Raw genomic sequence first — 18,987 nt, 5'->3', positions numbered from 1 at the left:
TGTAATGCTCAAGGTCACAAAAATGGTCAAAATGCAAATTTTCATATTTAGTTTTACGTATTCGTATTTGTTTAATCATCAGTGTGGCCAAAAATGAAGCAAAGTTTAGGCGCATGCAAAAAAATTTAACTCCCAAATTAACCACTTTCTAGGGGATAGAGAAGATTCATAATACCATTACAGATGTGTATACAAGCCAGAATAAAAAAACTATGAATAAATTCGTGTTTTCTTGAATACACAAGTTATCACCAAAAGTTAGTAGATGTCCCGTTTTAATGGTTAAATAAATGGTGACATTAATTTACATCCAACTTACTTCGTTTTGGATGTGGTCCCAGATAGGAACCAAGTTGTTGTCCGTTGTGTTGTAGTGGTTCTCAATTCCTTTGAGGAGTTGCTTCTTCATCTGGAATCCAACAGAATCCCGGAACACGAAGACCAGGGAAGCGCTGATAAACTCCCCGCACAGGAGAACCACGACGAGACTGAAATACTAAACAAAATAATCATCAGTATTTGCTGATGCCAAAACCAGCGAAAAATATCGTTCATGAAAATAATTTGGATGTTTCGAGAACGTCAGAAGCGTCACTCCCCTCTCTAAGGCCGACTTTACAAAGGTTATACACATTTGAAGGGCACACCGATATTTTTTTGTTTTATGTATGCCAACATAAAATTTAAAAATACAATCCAACTCTCCAAACCCGTTAAATTAAAAAAATCCCATTATTTTTTTAACACACCTCGTACAAAAGTTGGATTGATACGTTTTATATTACAATTATTGTAGTGAAGTAGTGACTTTTGCTTGTCACAGGATGTCACTAGTCGCTACAATGCAAGCCATGTGAAGTGGGAGTAGGTGAGAGCCACCTGTAACGTGACGATCGGCAGGAGGCCAAAGGTAAATTATTCCGACGGCACTCAGATACAGACCTCCCAAGCTATAAAACACATTTCTTTTAAGTAAATTCTATATCCACAATAACCATCTTTCTTTGGCGACCATCAAGTCATTAAGATTATTTAGAATTATTTATTTAAAGTCAGGAAAACGCACTAATCAGTACACTATATATTTTAGCCGACTCATCTTCCCCCGATTTATTTTAGCAGGATTTTCAACTTTTAAACTCTCCACTAAATAAATTTTAAGAACGTTAATAATAAATATTAATCCACCCTTATTTTACCGTATCGTTTGGATTTATACAACCTTTGAGAAATCGGCACAAAAGCCTTTCATACAAAACGCCACTTATATTTAAGGAGACAGTAAAAGCAGTAGAGACAAACTTTATTAAAATTGCGGTTGATAAAATTGATAAAAACAAGTAACTCCTTTTCTTTACTACAAGCAAAACCTCTCAAAATTTCCTTGGACTTTAAAAGGGTTTTGAATATGTAAAGGTAGTGTTTTACTGTTAATTTTTATGTAATATAAGAACTGAAACTTTACTTTTACTTAAATCGTACATAATGTAGATCATTGCTTATAACTTTTAAAATTCGTTCTATTTTCTAAGCACAACAAACTTAGTTTATACCAAAGCGTGTCCAATCAAAACACGATTAATAATCGTGAGTGAAATTGCGCTGCACAGTCAGCAAATTCGATGTGAAAAGTGACATATCAATTATAATTACTCATTATCATGAATAGAGAAAGTGAACCTATATTAAATTTGTTCACGAACTCGTGCCAATCGCTGCTCCATACGGCCAAACACATGTGCATGCTTTAAAGTTATTCATTTCTCTAAAATGCACAAAAAACTGATAAAACTCACAAAAGGAAATGTTAATATTACACACGGTGTCGCAAAAATTGTGTAAATACGTTTAGCATGATAATGTATTTTTTGCGGTTTTTTTATATGCAAATACAGAAAGAATGCATTATTAATTTTAACTTGGCTCTTTATGTGAGATATTAAAAATATTACTGGGCATAATTCAAACAGAAGGAATATTACTTAAAATTTAACATTAATTATATACGGATGGTTTATTGTGACTTAGAAAAATATCTGGTGTAAATAATTGAAATCACAAACTAAAGTCTTTAAAATCCCATGAGAAGTAAATGAACGCACTTAAATTGAATTACGCATGCTCCGTGCGCCTGTTACATGCATTTTATTTTTAAAAAACCCACTTCAACCACTTCAAAATAATTAAATCTTCACTCTAATTCAATAAACTTTGGAAATATTTCGAAACGCTAGTCACCTGTTTCCTAAGAATTTTGTACTAGAGTTATAACACACAGCTGGCCGAAAATAATTCTAACAACATAATTACTTATTTTTCAGTTCGAAGAAATACCTTGAGCTGGGCGCACTTCGGTTTGAATTAAAAATATAACGTGGGATTTGGGCCCGCTAGATTGTGACTAATCCACCTCGTGGTGCAACGGTCAGCGCGTTTACCTAGCAAGAGGTTTCGGGTTCGATTTCAAAAACATAAACCTAACACAGCACCAATAAGAAAGATCAGTGATTTAAAAAAATAAACTATTGAACTAAGGCAACATTATTTTAAAAAAAAGTTTTATGTATAGTATTCTCAGTCCTATTATTTTATGAAGTTTTGTATTTATGAAATTACTGTGCATGCGACGTCTTAAGCTCTCTTCCTCTTTTTCTCGGTCGGATCTTCCGATTGGTCCGTTGAATTACCGTAAACCGCAAATCTTCCACAAGTCTCTAATCATCGGTTGATTCATATGAACTAGTGACGTCGTTCAAAGTAGTTCGTTTTTATTGAAATATTTTTTTCATACATTTTCAAGAAACTTTGCTGTACAATTTAATGCTCTGATTTTTAGCGCGCGTCAGAATACATTGTTTCTATCCAATTTACCGTAGAGCTGAACTTCCTCATTACTACCTACATATTTTTTTAGTGAAACATGTACCCGTCTCTTCGTCGGTAAAGGTGTATAGTATTATTTGCACCTTAATGCAAATTAGTGTCCTAACAAAAAGGTGGTTACGTCTAGAAAGGTCGGCACGTAATTTTGTGCAAATATTTTTTCATTTATTTATTTGATAATTAATTTATTAACCCTTACGGATTATTGCATTCATTTTTCAAAAAATAATTTATAATTTTTTATTCATACTCTGTTGTTGTTAATAATATTTTTTTATGTCTTTTGAAAAGTTTGTCCGAATCTTTTGTTTAGTTTTGTCTGATAGTTCATTGTATAATTTCAGTCCCTGATGTATTAGTTTCGTTTGTCCTTGTCTCTTTTTGGAATGTTGCATGTGATATTGTTCTGATATTATTGTATTATGTAGATGTTTATTACAATTTCTTTCAAGTTTTGGTGCTTTGTCTACAATGATATCAGTGGCTAACTTATTAATAAATTTTATGGATTCTTCTTCTTTCTACACAACTAATAATATAGGAACATTGTTAAAAAATCACAAAGACAAAGTCCATAAATATAATAAATCTGGAATACCAATTAAATTGTAATGATTGCGATTCAACCTACATTGGAAAACTAAAAGAAACTTTGATATTATAGTAAAAGAACACTTAAGATGTTTAAATAAAAATAATCATTTTGAATTCGCAAATCATCTGATAGAAAATAATCATAACTTCAATAAAGACACTGGATTAAAAGTACTTCATGTTGAAAATAAAATATTAAAATTAGACAACTTAGAAATCTTAGAAATTAAAAAAGCGATTCATAATAAGAAAACAATAATTAATAACCAAATAAACAATATTTCTTTTAGTCCTCTCCTGTCTTACTTTGAAAATAATGATATCAAATTACCACTCGTGTAAGAAAAAACTACTTGATTTATTGGGTCCACGTGTAGTATTCAGTGAACATGATAGAAATAAAATAAAAAGGAATCAATTCATTAGTTACGTAAACCTTGACAAAGAAGCTTGTTTGCTTTGAAACCGGTCGGTGAAAAATAAAAAATGGTGGTTAAAAACAAAGTTGTTTTATTTATCTTTTGTTTTTTATGGATTATAATGGAAAAAGTAAATTAATTGCTTAGTTTTTTAAAGAGTTCTTTAGTTGGTGTTAGAAATGGCAGGTCATATTCTAGCTTCGATCATTCGTCATTTTGATTTCCTGTTCCCTATAGTTGTTGCATATAACATATTTTAGATTTGACATAAGCTTCATACATAAGATCTTTTTACTAACACTCTCTTTAATGTTTGATCACAAAGTTAATTCTTTAAATATTAAAACTGACGAAAAACCGTCAAGTTAAGGGCCACCGTGTAAAAATTAATAGTGTAACAATAGGACTTTTTTTAAAAGGAATAAATAATATCTTCTATTGCAATGGATTTCGTTAATTAAATCATAGTCTATTGAAATAAGTTTCCATGATGAGAACTAAATTAATGTATGTGTGAAAAGTTGGTCTAAAAACGGAGGTCGCAATAACCGCTGAGAAGAAAACTGAATACGAGTGGATAATTACTAACGTTACAGCATATCCTAAAATGGATAAGAATGCTCTAAAGTAAGCTCTTTATTTTATTTTATTTTCTCATAAAAACAAAGCACAATATAGTAAAACATTTAAGTTCGTAAGTAAAAATTCTTGACGGAAGTTCATTGTAATTTATTATAGAAATAAAAGACGAGTGATACTTTATGAGTCGAGTGATACCAGTCTCGAAGATGTCGCGAAAGCGATGAAACCGATCACTGGATATTCCAAATTTTTAGATTAAAGTATTTTTTTATTTATTTATTATTTATTATTTACATACAATATTACATTTAGTTATTTTAAGACATTTTTGAATTTTTTTTTTTTTTTTTTATAGGACTCACCAAGCCAATGAATATGGCTTGTCGGTAAAGATCCTTTACAATTAATCATATGATAGTCCTACATGGTTTTATAATAATAATTACTACTAACTTAGATATAGGGAGCGAAAAAAAAGTACATGTAATTGATGCTTTCAAAAAAAATATTTAGACGATGTAAAAAAAAGCAAAAAATAAGTGAATGATCACGCAATTTTAAGATAAAAAATAAATAAATACAGAACCGGAGTACCAAAATTTTAAACAGAAGTGTGTACATATTTAATAGGCACAAAGCATTTTATTAAAAACATTATTTATTAACATATCCATATCTATATCTATATCCATATCTATATCTATATCCATATCTATATCTATATCTATATGTAAGTCTATATCTATATATCATCCTCATCCATATCCATACATATTTATACCCGTACATGCACACATACATATCCATACATACATATATACACATATATACACATATATACACATACATACATACATACATACATACATGTGAACATACATATACACACATAAACATCCATGAGAATATTACTTAGTTATAAATTCTATTTTATATATATCTATATTTGCAAATATTCATTTTTTTTAATATGTAAACTCCTGATCGAATAGCCAGTCTATTATTTTTCCCACTAGTCTTTTTTTTATCACAAGTCTTTTATTTTTATAATACATTAAGTAACTAGGGGAAATACGAAGATCTAGACCGCCGTTCTTTATATTGTGCTCGTAATTTAAACATATCAAAATGCTTCCATCTTACCTTTACTCGAAACATTATTATAATTCATCATCAATTTGAAATACGGACCTTAGTGTTACATGTCAAGCATATTACAGGTGATGAAAGGTGAATGTTAGATTTTGTCACTTAACTGTTTAAATATATAAATACTCTGAATTTTGTATTACCCAATTGTTAGAAGTCGGCTTGAACACGCAACTTTAATCTGGTCTCCATACTATGAAAGTCACAATTATGAAAAGTTTAAAATAAATTATTTTAATGTCTCCTTTCTGTCGTTCAGAAATTATTCCGATTCCAATTTAAGAGTTACAATGAAGCTAGAGTACATTTTAAGATAGACTCCTTGGATAATAGACGACGTATTGCTGACGTATTGCTGACGTAATGTTATTATTCAAGCTTTTAAATTGTATTACTGACTCTTAATTTACTTAGAATAATTCATTTCCATGTACCCTTTAAACGTACCTATCACACCAAACTATTTTACTGTCCTGACGTAAATATCAATGCAGCAAAATATTCATGCGTACATAGAATTCGCAACTTGTATAATAACATTACTGGAGCAAATGCGATTGATATTATTCAACTTGAATAATAATTCATTCAAAGGGGAAATCAGCGACAGCATGCAGGCATTATCGTCTTTCCGTAGGTGAGTAATGATAGATGAGTAACATTTAATTTTTTCATGTTTAATTTTAATTTACAAAGGCTAAAATGTACAAACATTATTTTTTTATTATGATTTTTTTTGGTGATATCCACTTTAAGTTTAATTTAAGCCCGTCGTCTTTGTTTATGTTATTTTTGTGTCTGTGCATTTAATTTCCAGGCCTACATATTACAAAAACGAATAGAAATGTGCCTAATGCCGACTGCGAGACGGTACAAATTACTAGTACTTAAACAAATACTTTTTTCTACAAAACACACAATTTACCTTAAAGACGGCTGCTGCAATGGTAGCCGAAACTTCGGAACAAATCCAACTAACTTTTAAAGAAATTAACAATTTAGAATATATTTTTTAATTTTAAGGCCAGAGTTGGAGGGAAGAACTACTCGTATATTTCACGCCCAACCCGTTCGAAGTCTGGGCGTGATGTCATCTTAAAAGGGCAGAATCTAGCCACATTATCTCTGCATCTAGCTGTAAAATCTGCCCTTTTTATATACAGTAGACGCTCTCTCAACCAGCGCCGCTTTAACTATAATTTTTTGCGTGTATACATAAATTATAGGCTAAAATGGGAAAAACACATAGCTTAACTAACAGATAAACTCAGATATTTATTTTATGTTTTCCAAAGACTGAAAAATATCTTAAACAAAGAAAAATTAAAAATTGTATATTACGCTTTAATCCAGTCTTCGATAACATATGGTATAATAGGGTGGGGAAGAGTCTTGGACGCGCATAGTCGCTCGATAGAAATTGCACAGAAAAATATAATTGAAACAATTTACAAAAAACATTTATTATGTCCTAGTAATAAATTATGCGTAGAGAGTGGACTCCTTAGTTTTTTTTTTATTTTATTTTTTAAAAAAAAAAAGAAATATTTGCGTTCTTATGATTTACCCAAATATTTAATTTTGAGGGCCATTTTCAACGAGTCGTAAATAACTCACTATTAGAAAATGGGAATCAAGTTGGGGTAAAGTGGGATTCGAACCACAGACCTTTGGTCCGTGAGTCCGAGACACTAGCCACAGGACCACAACCCGATTCCCGTTTAACAACCCGTTTAAGAAAGGTAAATTTATTTCAGTGCCTGAAATATGTTTACTTGCGTAGGGAACTGTTTAGTAATAATTTAAATCGTATTAGTAATAGATCTGATAGTGTACTGTCAGTTCCGGGATGCAGAACTAAGTTTGCACAGAGGCACTCCTTACATGTTGGTCCAAGATCATTCTACTACAAAACTACAAAACATCAAATCACCGGAACAGTTTAAAATAGGTTTAAGGTCTTGGATTAGCATGAAAGAAGCAGATAGACACATTAAAAATTTTAAAAAATGCATACTGCAAATAAATCATATTTTCGTAATATCAGCATATGTTTTATTTTATTTATTTTTTTTTTTTTTTTTCTTTTCTTTTATTTTTCTTTTCTTTTTTTTCATGGCCATTTCATACCATATATATGTGCTATAAACTTTTTAATAATTAAAAAAAGGAATGGCCCACGCTCAGACGCTGTAGTCTTTATGGGCATTTTTTCCAATTCATGTTATAGCTTAATTTTAAGATGTATTTTTCTATATATGTGTATTTTTGTAATTATATTTCTAAGTAAATTAATGTATGTATGGAAAAATAAACAAATAAAAAAAAAAAAAAAATTTAAAAAACCGTCCCACCGCTTTAACCGGCCTCTTCTAGGAATGTCTCTTTTGGAGTGATGTATAGCTTTTTCCCGTACATATTTTTTACAGTATGTAAAATGTTAATTTTTAATGTGTGTAATTCTTATACAGAATAAAAGTTCTGTTTCCTTAGTGTTTTGAAAAAAGAGTGTTTTTTTTCTTCCTTGTGAAGGTGTTTTTTTTAATGTGTTTCTCACTACCTTCTCTTTAACCGGCTATTTCGTTATCCAGCCCCGGGTCGCTCCCGTCAAAGTCGGTTAAGAAAGCGTCTACTGTAGTAGCATCTAGCCATAAAAACATTTTTACCGTAAAAAATAAATTTGGTTATCATATTTTTCCACCTTTTTACGACCTTCCTGAGTGTGCTGAGATGTCAAAAAAGCCGGCTTTGTAATACCTCGTTAGATAAATACAGACAAAAAATAAGTATTCCGTCTTGGTTATTGTCAAAAGTCGTATAAAAAAAACATAAGTAAATTAAAATTGAGTTACCGTTCTTCACCTCTCAGCTAGAATAATCGTTTTCACGTATTGCTAATGGAGATTTTAGTATATTTTTCTTTATAATGTATTTAAAGGTTGAGTAATTACTTCAAAGTGAATGTTGGGTATTAAAAGCCTTCAGAAAAGGCCGTTGACATATTTTTTGTCACTTTTAGAGCAGTCAGAATTTTGCCAACATAACGTGTCTGTTTATTCTAGTTTGTCTATTTTTTACAAAACTAAATATGCATGAAATTTTTTTTTTTTATTAATTAAAATCTTGAAATGGTACACACAGAAACCTATTTCAATGTGTGCTCTAATAATAACATGATAATATATGTATATAATTTACAAATTGCTATATACTAGTAGGTACATACGTCTGAATGCGTTTATTTTTTTTTTCATAAACGTTTTTTTTCTGTTCGTAATATTATCGGCCACGTGATGTAATGGTCAGCGCGTTTGTCTACCATGCGAGAGGTCTCGGGTTCGATTCCTGACATGGTTGGTATGAACTATTTATTTAAAATAATGTTTTAACACGAGAATATTTCCTAGTCCCTGGACTGGTAATCTGAAGCGTAAGGCTAATCATTTTACCTTCATGTGACAAAAAATGATCAAGATACGCTGTGAGTGGTGTACCAATGCAGTGCCCTATGCACCATCGGGTGCGGAAAAGGAATGATGAATATTATCATCGTCTTGTATAAAACGGAACTTCGAGACTTAGCTCTCTTTGTCAATGGGAGTCTGATCTTTACTATTTCTTTGGTATTATGATTATGTTAAGATGACTTTAATTTTTTTTGTCCAAATTATTGTATTTTTTTTTTAAACTTATAATTTTAGATTAATATATTACAACAGAGATGAAGAACATTTAAGAGAAGGTAATGTAGAAGTCTATGCGTCTACAGGGCTTATGACCTGTTAATGGCTGGTTTAAGTGGCCACTTTACACACTGTGTAACATTCACCAATCTGCCCATATTTGAACATCTATATTCCTTCAATTCTTTCATATGTTGATGTTGTGAAGTTAAAGAGCTAAAACCTTTATTTATGCGGGTAAGATTCATTTAATTATTTTTTTTAGACAAATATGGTGAATGATAATATAACAGTGTGCATAGTGGCCCTTAAACCATCTAATTACAGGTCACTATCCCTGTAAATGCCTAGACTTCCATATTCCCTTCTATAAAATGTTTTCCATCTCTGTAGTAATATCTTTAACTTTATAATTTCTGATAGACATCCCTCTTTGTGGTACTTACTAAGGAATATTAAATATTATTATGCAGCGCTCTACCGGCATCGTGTATACAATGCACACTTTTCAGGATTTAGAATGTTTTGAGATGCAATAGATGACCTTTTACGGACAAAGTAAAGATTGCTGCGAAAAACTTTCACAGTGAGAAAGTAAGGAAAAGTACCGTAAACTAACCGACAAATGCACTTACGGGCATTTGCTATCATGGTACCTGTTTATAACCAATTGAATATAAAAAAAACATAAAAATGCCTTTCTTTTTATACTAATGTATATACAGTAATTCTTTTCAAATGTTTAGAGACATAATTAATGTTTTTTTGTAGACACTTTATAAAGCTTCGTGGTTAGTCATTTTGATATAAAGTTAGTAGATACTCAGCCCAGACGCAGCAAAATAAATTTAAAACTCACACGACTTTTGGTCAAAGATGATTGCTCTACTCCTGGATTTTTTTTTGCATTGTGCCAATCAATTTTGGAGTACGGTATAATCAGATAGGGTTTTGCGAATGACACAGTTTTAAATAGTGTATTTGTTGCACTAAAATCCATAATTAAAATAATACTCAGGCCCGATACAGACATCTACTGAAGAAATATTCCACAAATCACAACTTATGACACCAAAGCAATTATACACTAAAACAATACTCACAGATTCAAAAACTATTCTCACTCGAATGAAAGACATAACCCTTACAATACATCACATACAAATAATATAATCACTAGACCCTCAACACAAAGACAACTTAAACGAATTCAAACTAATATCATTTTCTGACAAAGGGATTTTGAGTATTATTCAATTAAAATCTATAACCTACTTCCACTATCTATTAAAACAATTAGTAACGAGAAAATGTTTTAAAAAGTAGAGCTAGGTAGAAATAAAATGGATTATCTCATTCGCCCAAACCAATATTGAATCAACTGCTCCACAAATGTATTGTTTATGTTATGTTTTTGTTTTTCTATTGTGCGTTTTGTAAAATAAATAATATAGATGTGCATAAATTAATTATAAATATAAATACGTAGTGTTTAAAACTGTCTAAACATTTTGTTAATTATTTATGTTCATTAAGTTAGTTTTCTTTGTTTATTCTCAAATTTAAAAATATTTTTTAAAAAGTATATTGTTAAGTGTCCTCGGGCACAGGTAACCCCAGTGAGGTCACATTATTTTTATTTTTATTTATAGTATACTATGGAAAAAAATGTGAATAAATAAATAAAATGTCTCTTTTTTCAATACGATTTTCGGTTCAAAGTGCTAGACTTTGGAACGAGCTACCTCTTCATATAAGAAATGCACCTTCTTTGACCACCTTCAAGAAACTCCTGAAACATTACTATATACACTTAGAACCCTAACCTCCTCTGTTTATTCTTCTTTTCTTTCCAGGTTCCTCTGTGTCTGTCCTTTCTTTAATATGTACAACATAAAGTACTTTTATTGATTATTTTTTTGTGAAAGCTTTATCTCCCCATTAAAAAAACCAACTGTTATATTAAATTAATGAAGTTTTTTCTTGTATGAACTTTTTATGTATATTTGGTTTTTTAATACAAATTTTTGATACTCATCTTTTAACCAGTCTGTTTTTTTGTGGGCTAGAAGATAACGCTTTTAGCAATAATTCCACCAAAATACTTATTCATTGTACTTGAAGTATTAAAAAATAAAGAGCAGATTATATTTATAATAGTATTTAAATCACAAAGATTGATATTTTTGACAGCAGAGTGTTTAGGTTTTAGAAATTTATACAAGATGCAAGCAGGGGTTGTAAATCATGATTTTATATAATTATGTAAGTATAATTATGTAAATACATGTAATTCAAATATATTTTCATTATAAAACTTTGTAAAATTATATATTTTACACCATTATTATATACATTCAAACAAAACTTATATTCTTATAATTGTTATTCCCTTATACTTAAATGATTTTAATTTAAATTCTTTAATTTACATAATTACATAAAATCATGATTTACAACCCTTGCTTGCACTTGTATATAACATAGAAATTTGTTTAGTCTCCCACCAGTCTGACGATGTCGGTCACGACGAAACCCGGTCACTGGTAAAAAAATTACAAAATAATTATAAATAAAAGTGGAATAAAACTATAAAGTATGTTTATTATTATAATTAAAATGCAGTTCTACCGAGAAATGTCAGTCGAAAATTTCAATAAATTAATAAATAAAATCTACCTCTGGATATGGAAGTCAAGGCATTTATGTGGCTTATAACCTGTCGTTGGCTGGTTTAAGTGGCCACTTTACGCACAGTGTAACATTCACCATACTGCCTATGTCTTAACATCCACGTTTCCTCAACTCTTCCATCTGTTGACTTTTGTGAAGTAAAAGATGTGAAACCTTTATCCTGTGGGTGAGATTTATCCGGCTTAAGCAATTCACCTACTAGGCAACGTCAGAAAACCATTTGCCAATTTTTATACTTCTGATTTTACCAATTACTTAATTCAACAATGTTTTGCGATGAGTTGGGGGATTGCGGATGTTTAAACATAGGCAGAATGGAAATGTTTTGTTTACAGTTTATTAATCGAACTATTTAAATTATTTATAAAATCGTTTGTTTCCTAACTTTCTAATAAATTATACTTCAACGCCAACGCCTTAGGCAAGTGAGAATCGACGAAATTATTGTGGTGTACCACCATAATTGTATACTTCACTTATTATTATAAACTATAAATCAAACGTTGATGGTTTTATAATTATATTAATTGAAAATATGACAAACGCAACGATCGTAAACAAAATTACGAGGAAATCTACAATTCGCCGAAAGACCTTTAAAATAATTTTAATTCAACTACATAAATTAACGTTAGTAATATATTAGTATTTAACCACTTACAGACTTTTTATGTGTACCGGCTTTGAGACGTACCCATTTCTTCGTCAGAACACTTACTACACCAACATGCAAATACTAAAATAAACATGCATGTTCGGACATGATGGTGTTTGCATCCCCTTTAACTCTGCATATTATTTATGTATTTTTACGTAAATATTATGTCTACTAGCTTGGCGGTAAAAGTAAAGTGTATTTTAGTATTTGCGTGATGATGTAGTGAGTGTCCTGATGAAGAGACGGGTACGTCTCGAAACCGGTAGACATAAAAAGTCGGTAAGTTGTGAAATACTAATATTTACTAACATTAATTACAATGTTTGACCACAAAGTTAATGCGTTGAAAATAAATAATATAAAAATTAAACCATTGTTTTTTTTATCAGAATACCATAAATTTATGGAAAATTGTAAGAATTCATGCTAGGTACTGATTATATGGGACACGTTTTTTCTTTCTTCCTTCATTGTTTTTCAATGTGATTTTAAAACATAAGTTTTTTTTAGTGATCCTGTGAAAGTTGGATTATTTACGACGTTTCGGCTACTGTTACAGGATCAATTGTCTCGGTAAGAAAATTAGCCATACTGGAACAATTTATGGAAACAGGTCACTTTGTCGCCTGTAGATAACTCCTACAACGGTAGTCGATACCTCGAAATATATGTAACCTACGCGAGATCATCCAAAAAAGACGATAACAGGAATGGTAAAAATCTACCAGCCTATTTATATAATAAAATAACTATTTTTATTGTTATTTAAAATCATATCCTTGGTTAAAAAAGAAAACCTTTTATGTCAAATTAAAGTAATGTATATATGGTTTTAAATTTTGATAAAAATATTTGCGTTCTTATAATTTACCGAAATACTTCCATTTCGGTGGCCATTTTCAACGAGTTGTAAATAACTCACTATCAGAAAACTGAAATCAAGTTAGGGTAGAGTAGGGTTCGAACCTTGGACCTCTGATCCGTGAGTCCGCAACACTGGCCACGGGACCAAAAACCGATTTAAAAAGTACGCACTTGATACAATTTTAAAAACTGTTTTTTTTTGGCTTTAGGCATTAAACTTATTTTATTTCCTCTTCTAATTTTCCTCTTTCTTGTGTCCAAGTATAATCGTTTCAAATTGTCTACTTGAATGAGTGTCATCATATAATTTATTGTTTCAGCATTTACCTTGTGGAAAAACATTATAAATTTATTTAAAATAAAACACTTTGTAATTTTCTACCACTTACGATTTTAATATAATAACACTATTAGTTTCGAGTATTCTGAATTACCCATCATCAGGTGTAAATACAAGTTTATATTTACACCTGATAATGGGTAGACAATTCAGAATACCTGAAACTAGTCATGTTTTCATATTTAACTCGTATGTGGTAAAAAAATGCTGAGTGTTTTATTTTAAATAAATGGGGTCTCATTATAAACATGTATTATAAAATACCTATTGTGTTTATGTTTACTGGTTGCTTAAATGTAAATGTGTTATTTTGTAACAACTATTTATGTAAATGTATTGAACTTAAAATGAATAATATTTTCGCTACTAGCTTTCCCTAAAACAGTGATTATGGACAGTGCCGTTTTTGCTTTTAATCCACTTATATGATAATGGCTACTTACAGTGACGAGCAAGCACCTGGACTGCACCCAGGAGCCGCAGCAGCCGAGGAACGCGGCCAGGAAGCACACGGAGCCGACGGCGATCAGGAGGGAATCCGCCCCCGCCCACGCCAGGTGGGGCAACAGGGAACTCTGCCCAGGGTAGCATACCCGCAGGTAAATACCCCCACCTACCAATATGCAGCCAGATATCTGTAAAATATAATATTATATCAGCTTTGTCTAAATTGACATTGATTCATCGAGAAATATTTAATAATATATTTTTTTTTAATATTTTTAACGTCTGCATTCAAATTTCCTCATCTAAAATATGATACTTGCATAATTTTTATTCAGTTTTATTGTAGGTACATAAAGTGGCATTACTAAAATTGGATTTATATCTGATTATATATATAATTTCTCTGTACGTGTGATGTCACAGAACTCCTCCTAAACGACTAGACCGATTTACGTGCGGTTTTCAGAGAAAAATAGATCTTTGCGTTGTGCGTAGATATTAAAATCTTCAATCTAATGTGCAAAAAAAGAAGTAAGGAGCATAAATGTTTTATTCATCGATCTACCAGGGTTCCATTTGAGGATAATGCATTTACAAAAAATGGAAAGATGTTGTTTTTTTGTGTATAAAAAAGTTTTTTTTTGAATGTTTACAAACGGCATTCGTTTTTTGCGAATCTCAATCAGATTCTTTCCTTAAATTCCTTATAATTTCCACCCATTTATTTCTTTTTACTGGATTTTTGGTAATACTAAAAAATATTCAATTCAATTCATTTTTAAAAATCGTATTCTCACATAAGTACATCCCTTTGTTGGTTAGAAGACCGGAGTTTGACGTTTGCAAAAAGAATGCCATATTTGAAAAAAGATGTATTTGATGTTTTGGAATTCAATTATAAACAAGTACCTAGGTACCTACTTAAATTCAATATTTGAATATTAACAGTTTTTAGTTTTGGAATTTAATCACAAACAAATACCTATTTATCAATGAAAATTCTCTTGCCAACGTTCGGGCAGAACAACGTCTGTCGGGTCCGCTAGTATTAAATAAAAATTTATTTTTACTCTCCTTAAATGAGTTCGATGCTGAAAACATCTTGAAAATATTATTAAAATTTTATTTTTTAAGTATAAACAATCATAATTTGGTTTCTTGGACAAATACATTTACTGACATTTGTATTATAGCGAAACTTCAAAAACGGCAAAAATTTGTCACGTTTGAATTCCAATATCTCTCTCATCATCATCATCATTTATTAGTTTGCTAATTATAAACGCCCGGCGCGGACTGTTCAGTAAATTGCAAGTATCGGGAAAGTTAAAAATATATCCATTATATTATTAATTGAATCGGCATTCACTTCGTAACACTTCATTAAAAATTATTATGAAAATAAAACTTTGTTATTAGTGTTACACAGTTTGTGTTGATCGTGTTTTCATATCTGCACTTTAGATAACTATCCATATATATGCTAACACCTTAGATAAGTGGAATAAACCCACCTGCTAACAGCCAGCATTTGAACTTCACCGAGTAGGTACTCGGGATCAATTACTAGGATCTCGATTAATCAAATTATATGTCTGACCAAAAAACCCGGAGGTGCCAAATAAGGCAAGCAACTAGGTTAGCAAGGGTTGACAGTATAATATTACTAAACGGGATGAGAGCCAGTGGTGTAGTCCTAAATAAAAAAAGGAAAGTGTGAGGGAAGTGGGAGGGGGGAGGGGGGGGACATATGTTTAGACTTTTGCCAGTTATCGGCAATAAATACGTTTGTTGTTATTTCGAATTGTTTGAAAAGACTTAAGTAGATATTTTTTTGAAACGCAATATTTGTTCCTGACCAGAGCCGGAGCGCCTCTCCGCTCAGATAAAAAGTACCGGAGCGCCGCTCCGGTGCGACTACACCACTGATGAGAGCCTTGAGTGGGTGTCCTTACCAAAAAGTACCAAGAGATAGGTAAGCAGAAAGGTAAGAGGATGACCCTGAATACTCTGACTTCTGGAGCTAGGAATCCGCCTTATAAAGGCCAAAATCGAGGGGGGTGAGAAATCTCGCGGGGCATGAGGTAAACGCGGGTGGCTGGAGGGTATCGCATTGGAATGCGGTAAAAAATGCAAACCTATACCATGTGTTAGAGGAGTTGTTAATACGTAACTATCTCGTGAGAAAAGGATAACAATATGCTAAATAAAATATATAGAGAAAAAGCGGCTGCCATATACTATATTTGTCACCTATTCGTAAAATGAGATAATTTGTAAAATTAAACGTGCATAATTTATAAACGGATTGATACATTTATTTATTTATCTTCAATGTAACCTTTAGAATTCAGTCAATTTACAGTTGTGGATTTCAAGGTTGAACAGATGGCTGAACAAAGCAGTTTATTTGTTAAAGTACGAAGTACTTTTTAAAATCAAAATAAAATCGAACTGATCAAATTAATTCAAGGTATTCAACCGTTAAGATTACGTTAGTTATTAACATTTTTTGCTTCTTTATAATAAAGATGTTACTACCAGCAAAAGCAGCATTTAAAAAATGATTTTATGGAATTCTTATATAGCGTCGTTATGGTACCTAATTTAATACCGCAAGGGCCCTTTACATAGCGATTCTGTTCTGACCACAACCTGATTAAAATTTCAAAAACCAAAATGTTGCACTTTGTCAGTTTGGACCTGTAATCCGGATATACATATTTATCTGTTTATATAAACGAATAAATAAATAAATCAGATTTATAAATGAGGCTTACTTAGCTTAAGTAATATGCATATATAATACATTCTGAAAGAATCTGAAACTTCGGGACTCTCACAAAAGCAAAAAATTGAAAGAGGTGGAACTAGTTTTAGGAAACAAAAATAAATATTGAAATGGTGGAGAACATGAGATAACCGTTTAGAAAAATACTCTGCAATGTAATTTTCCAAATTTATTAATATGAAGAAACATTTTTTTTTTTAATAACGTATCCGTAACTCTTTGAGACCAGTAGCCCTGTGTAGAGGGGGAATACAACATAATGGAAAGTGGAAGCATGCATATTATTAAATAATACTTAAAATAACAATTATATATTTTATAGGGCGGGCATATTGCCTTAAGGCAATTTATTCCTACCTACCCAATAGAGAATTCCGTAAATATCATCACAGTGTAATTTTAAATGCTAAATTTCTAATACAATTAAATAATTGAATGCAGTAATCATTACTACCATGGTCAAAAATATATCGTGAAGCGCAAATTTGACGTTTTTGGTATAAGCATTGCTATCTTGTCAAAACGTAATCACTTATGTAATTTGTTTCTGAAATAAAAGCGAGCAAACATTACATTTATTATTGTTTCAAAATTCTTTGTTTCAATAAAGCATTTCGAAACGTTTTGGTAGTATTATATGTCCAATTCGTCTTATATTCTTGGAAGCCTAACAACGAATTATTTGCAAGTTATTTCTGAATTCGGAACTTTTACTTTCACAAAACTTGGTTCGAGATTTGGCAACATTTACAATTACTCTTATAAAAGAATAATAACTATATTATGTTCATTTTTCTCTATTTTCCAGCCCAAACTAATAAATAATACGATCTTCATCAATGAATAACTTCACGGTTATTAAAAACATTCAATTATTTATTTTTGTAATGTTTAGCAATTGTACACAAGCAATAATTTTATTTTGTTACCATTCGTAAACTTTTATTCAAGCACAGATTAGTATTTTGAGTGAGCCTTACCCATATAACTAAGTTGAGCCAGCAGAAGACATGCCGAACACAAGTGTAGCCACTTTTACCCATTCTGAAAAAATAAATAATCTGTTATTAATATATTCATTACCTTTAGGGTACCTCAGAGCAGAACTGCTTTTTTGGAGACATTTCACAATGTTGGGCCTCGGATTTTTCAATATGTTGGACCCTGATATATGTAAGTTGCAACGCATATTAGAAGAAGGTGGAAAAAAATAGGTTTTTTAACATCCTGTTAACTGTATCATTGAGATAATAATATTTTGTCAGTTTTAATTTTCTAAAACCATTTTTCATAAAAATTGAAACCTCCACTGAAAACATCATTCTAGGAGGAATATCAGCAATGTGCCCATCCTATTGCTGGTCCACTTACACCACTTTTCAACCATTTATCAACTATGGGATACTTTCCGAGTTCCAAGAAATCAAGTTTTGTTGTCCCGATTTTCAAAACAGGTGATAACACTAATATAAAATATTTTAGCCCCATCCAATCAACGATATCGAAACTTTTTGAGTTATTAGTATTAAATCAAATTCATCCAAAATTATTCCGTTTGATAGAACATAATTAGCACGGTTTTGTAAAGGGTAGATCTACTGCCACGAATCTACTTCTTGTTTTGGTGCCCTGTAATTCAGGCTGTCGGCCTCGTGGCGTAATGGTCAGCGCGTTTGCAAGAGGTCTCGGGTTCGACTCCCGACATTCTAGATATGAAATATTTATTTAATAAGGTGATTTTACGCTTGAATATTTCATAATCCCCGGACTGGCAGTGAAGCGTAAGACTGATCATCTGAGATTCATGTAAGAAAAATGACCAAGATACGCTGCGGTTGGTGTAGCAATTCAGTGCCCTATGCACCATTAGGTGCAGAAAGGGA

At 31.2% G+C, this 18,987-nt stretch overlaps 1 protein-coding gene and 1 long non-coding RNA gene across 2 annotated transcripts; both read right to left on the bottom strand.

Moving 5' to 3' along the window:
- LOC148272107 (tetraspanin-9-like) lies at nucleotides 1-18,147 on the bottom strand. Its single transcript, XM_088240520.1, has 3 exons — nucleotides 18,085-18,147; nucleotides 14,310-14,501; nucleotides 1-496 (listed from the first exon to the last, which is right to left on the bottom strand). Exons 1-3 carry the CDS (start codon nucleotides 18,145-18,147, stop codon nucleotides 305-307), a joined length of 447 nt encoding a protein of 148 aa, XP_088096646.1. The 3' UTR covers nucleotides 1-304.
- Nucleotides 7,967-10,494, bottom strand: LOC148272108 (uncharacterized). Its single transcript, XR_015824928.1, has 2 exons — nucleotides 8,918-10,494; nucleotides 7,967-8,855 (listed from the first exon to the last, which is right to left on the bottom strand). It is a non-coding gene; the product is annotated as an uncharacterized LOC148272108 (long non-coding RNA).
- Nucleotides 18,148-18,987: the final 840 nt, after the last annotated feature.

Source organism: Micrasema longulum, unplaced genomic scaffold (assembly GCF_059751315.1).
Source record: "Micrasema longulum isolate JH-2025_06_02 unplaced genomic scaffold, ASM5975131v1 h1tg002475l, whole genome shotgun sequence".
In the NCBI taxonomy this organism is placed as follows: domain Eukaryota; kingdom Metazoa; phylum Arthropoda; class Insecta; order Trichoptera; family Brachycentridae; genus Micrasema; species Micrasema longulum.
Note: the sequence above shows the minus strand (reverse complement) of the source record. Positions and strands in the feature narration are given on the sequence as shown.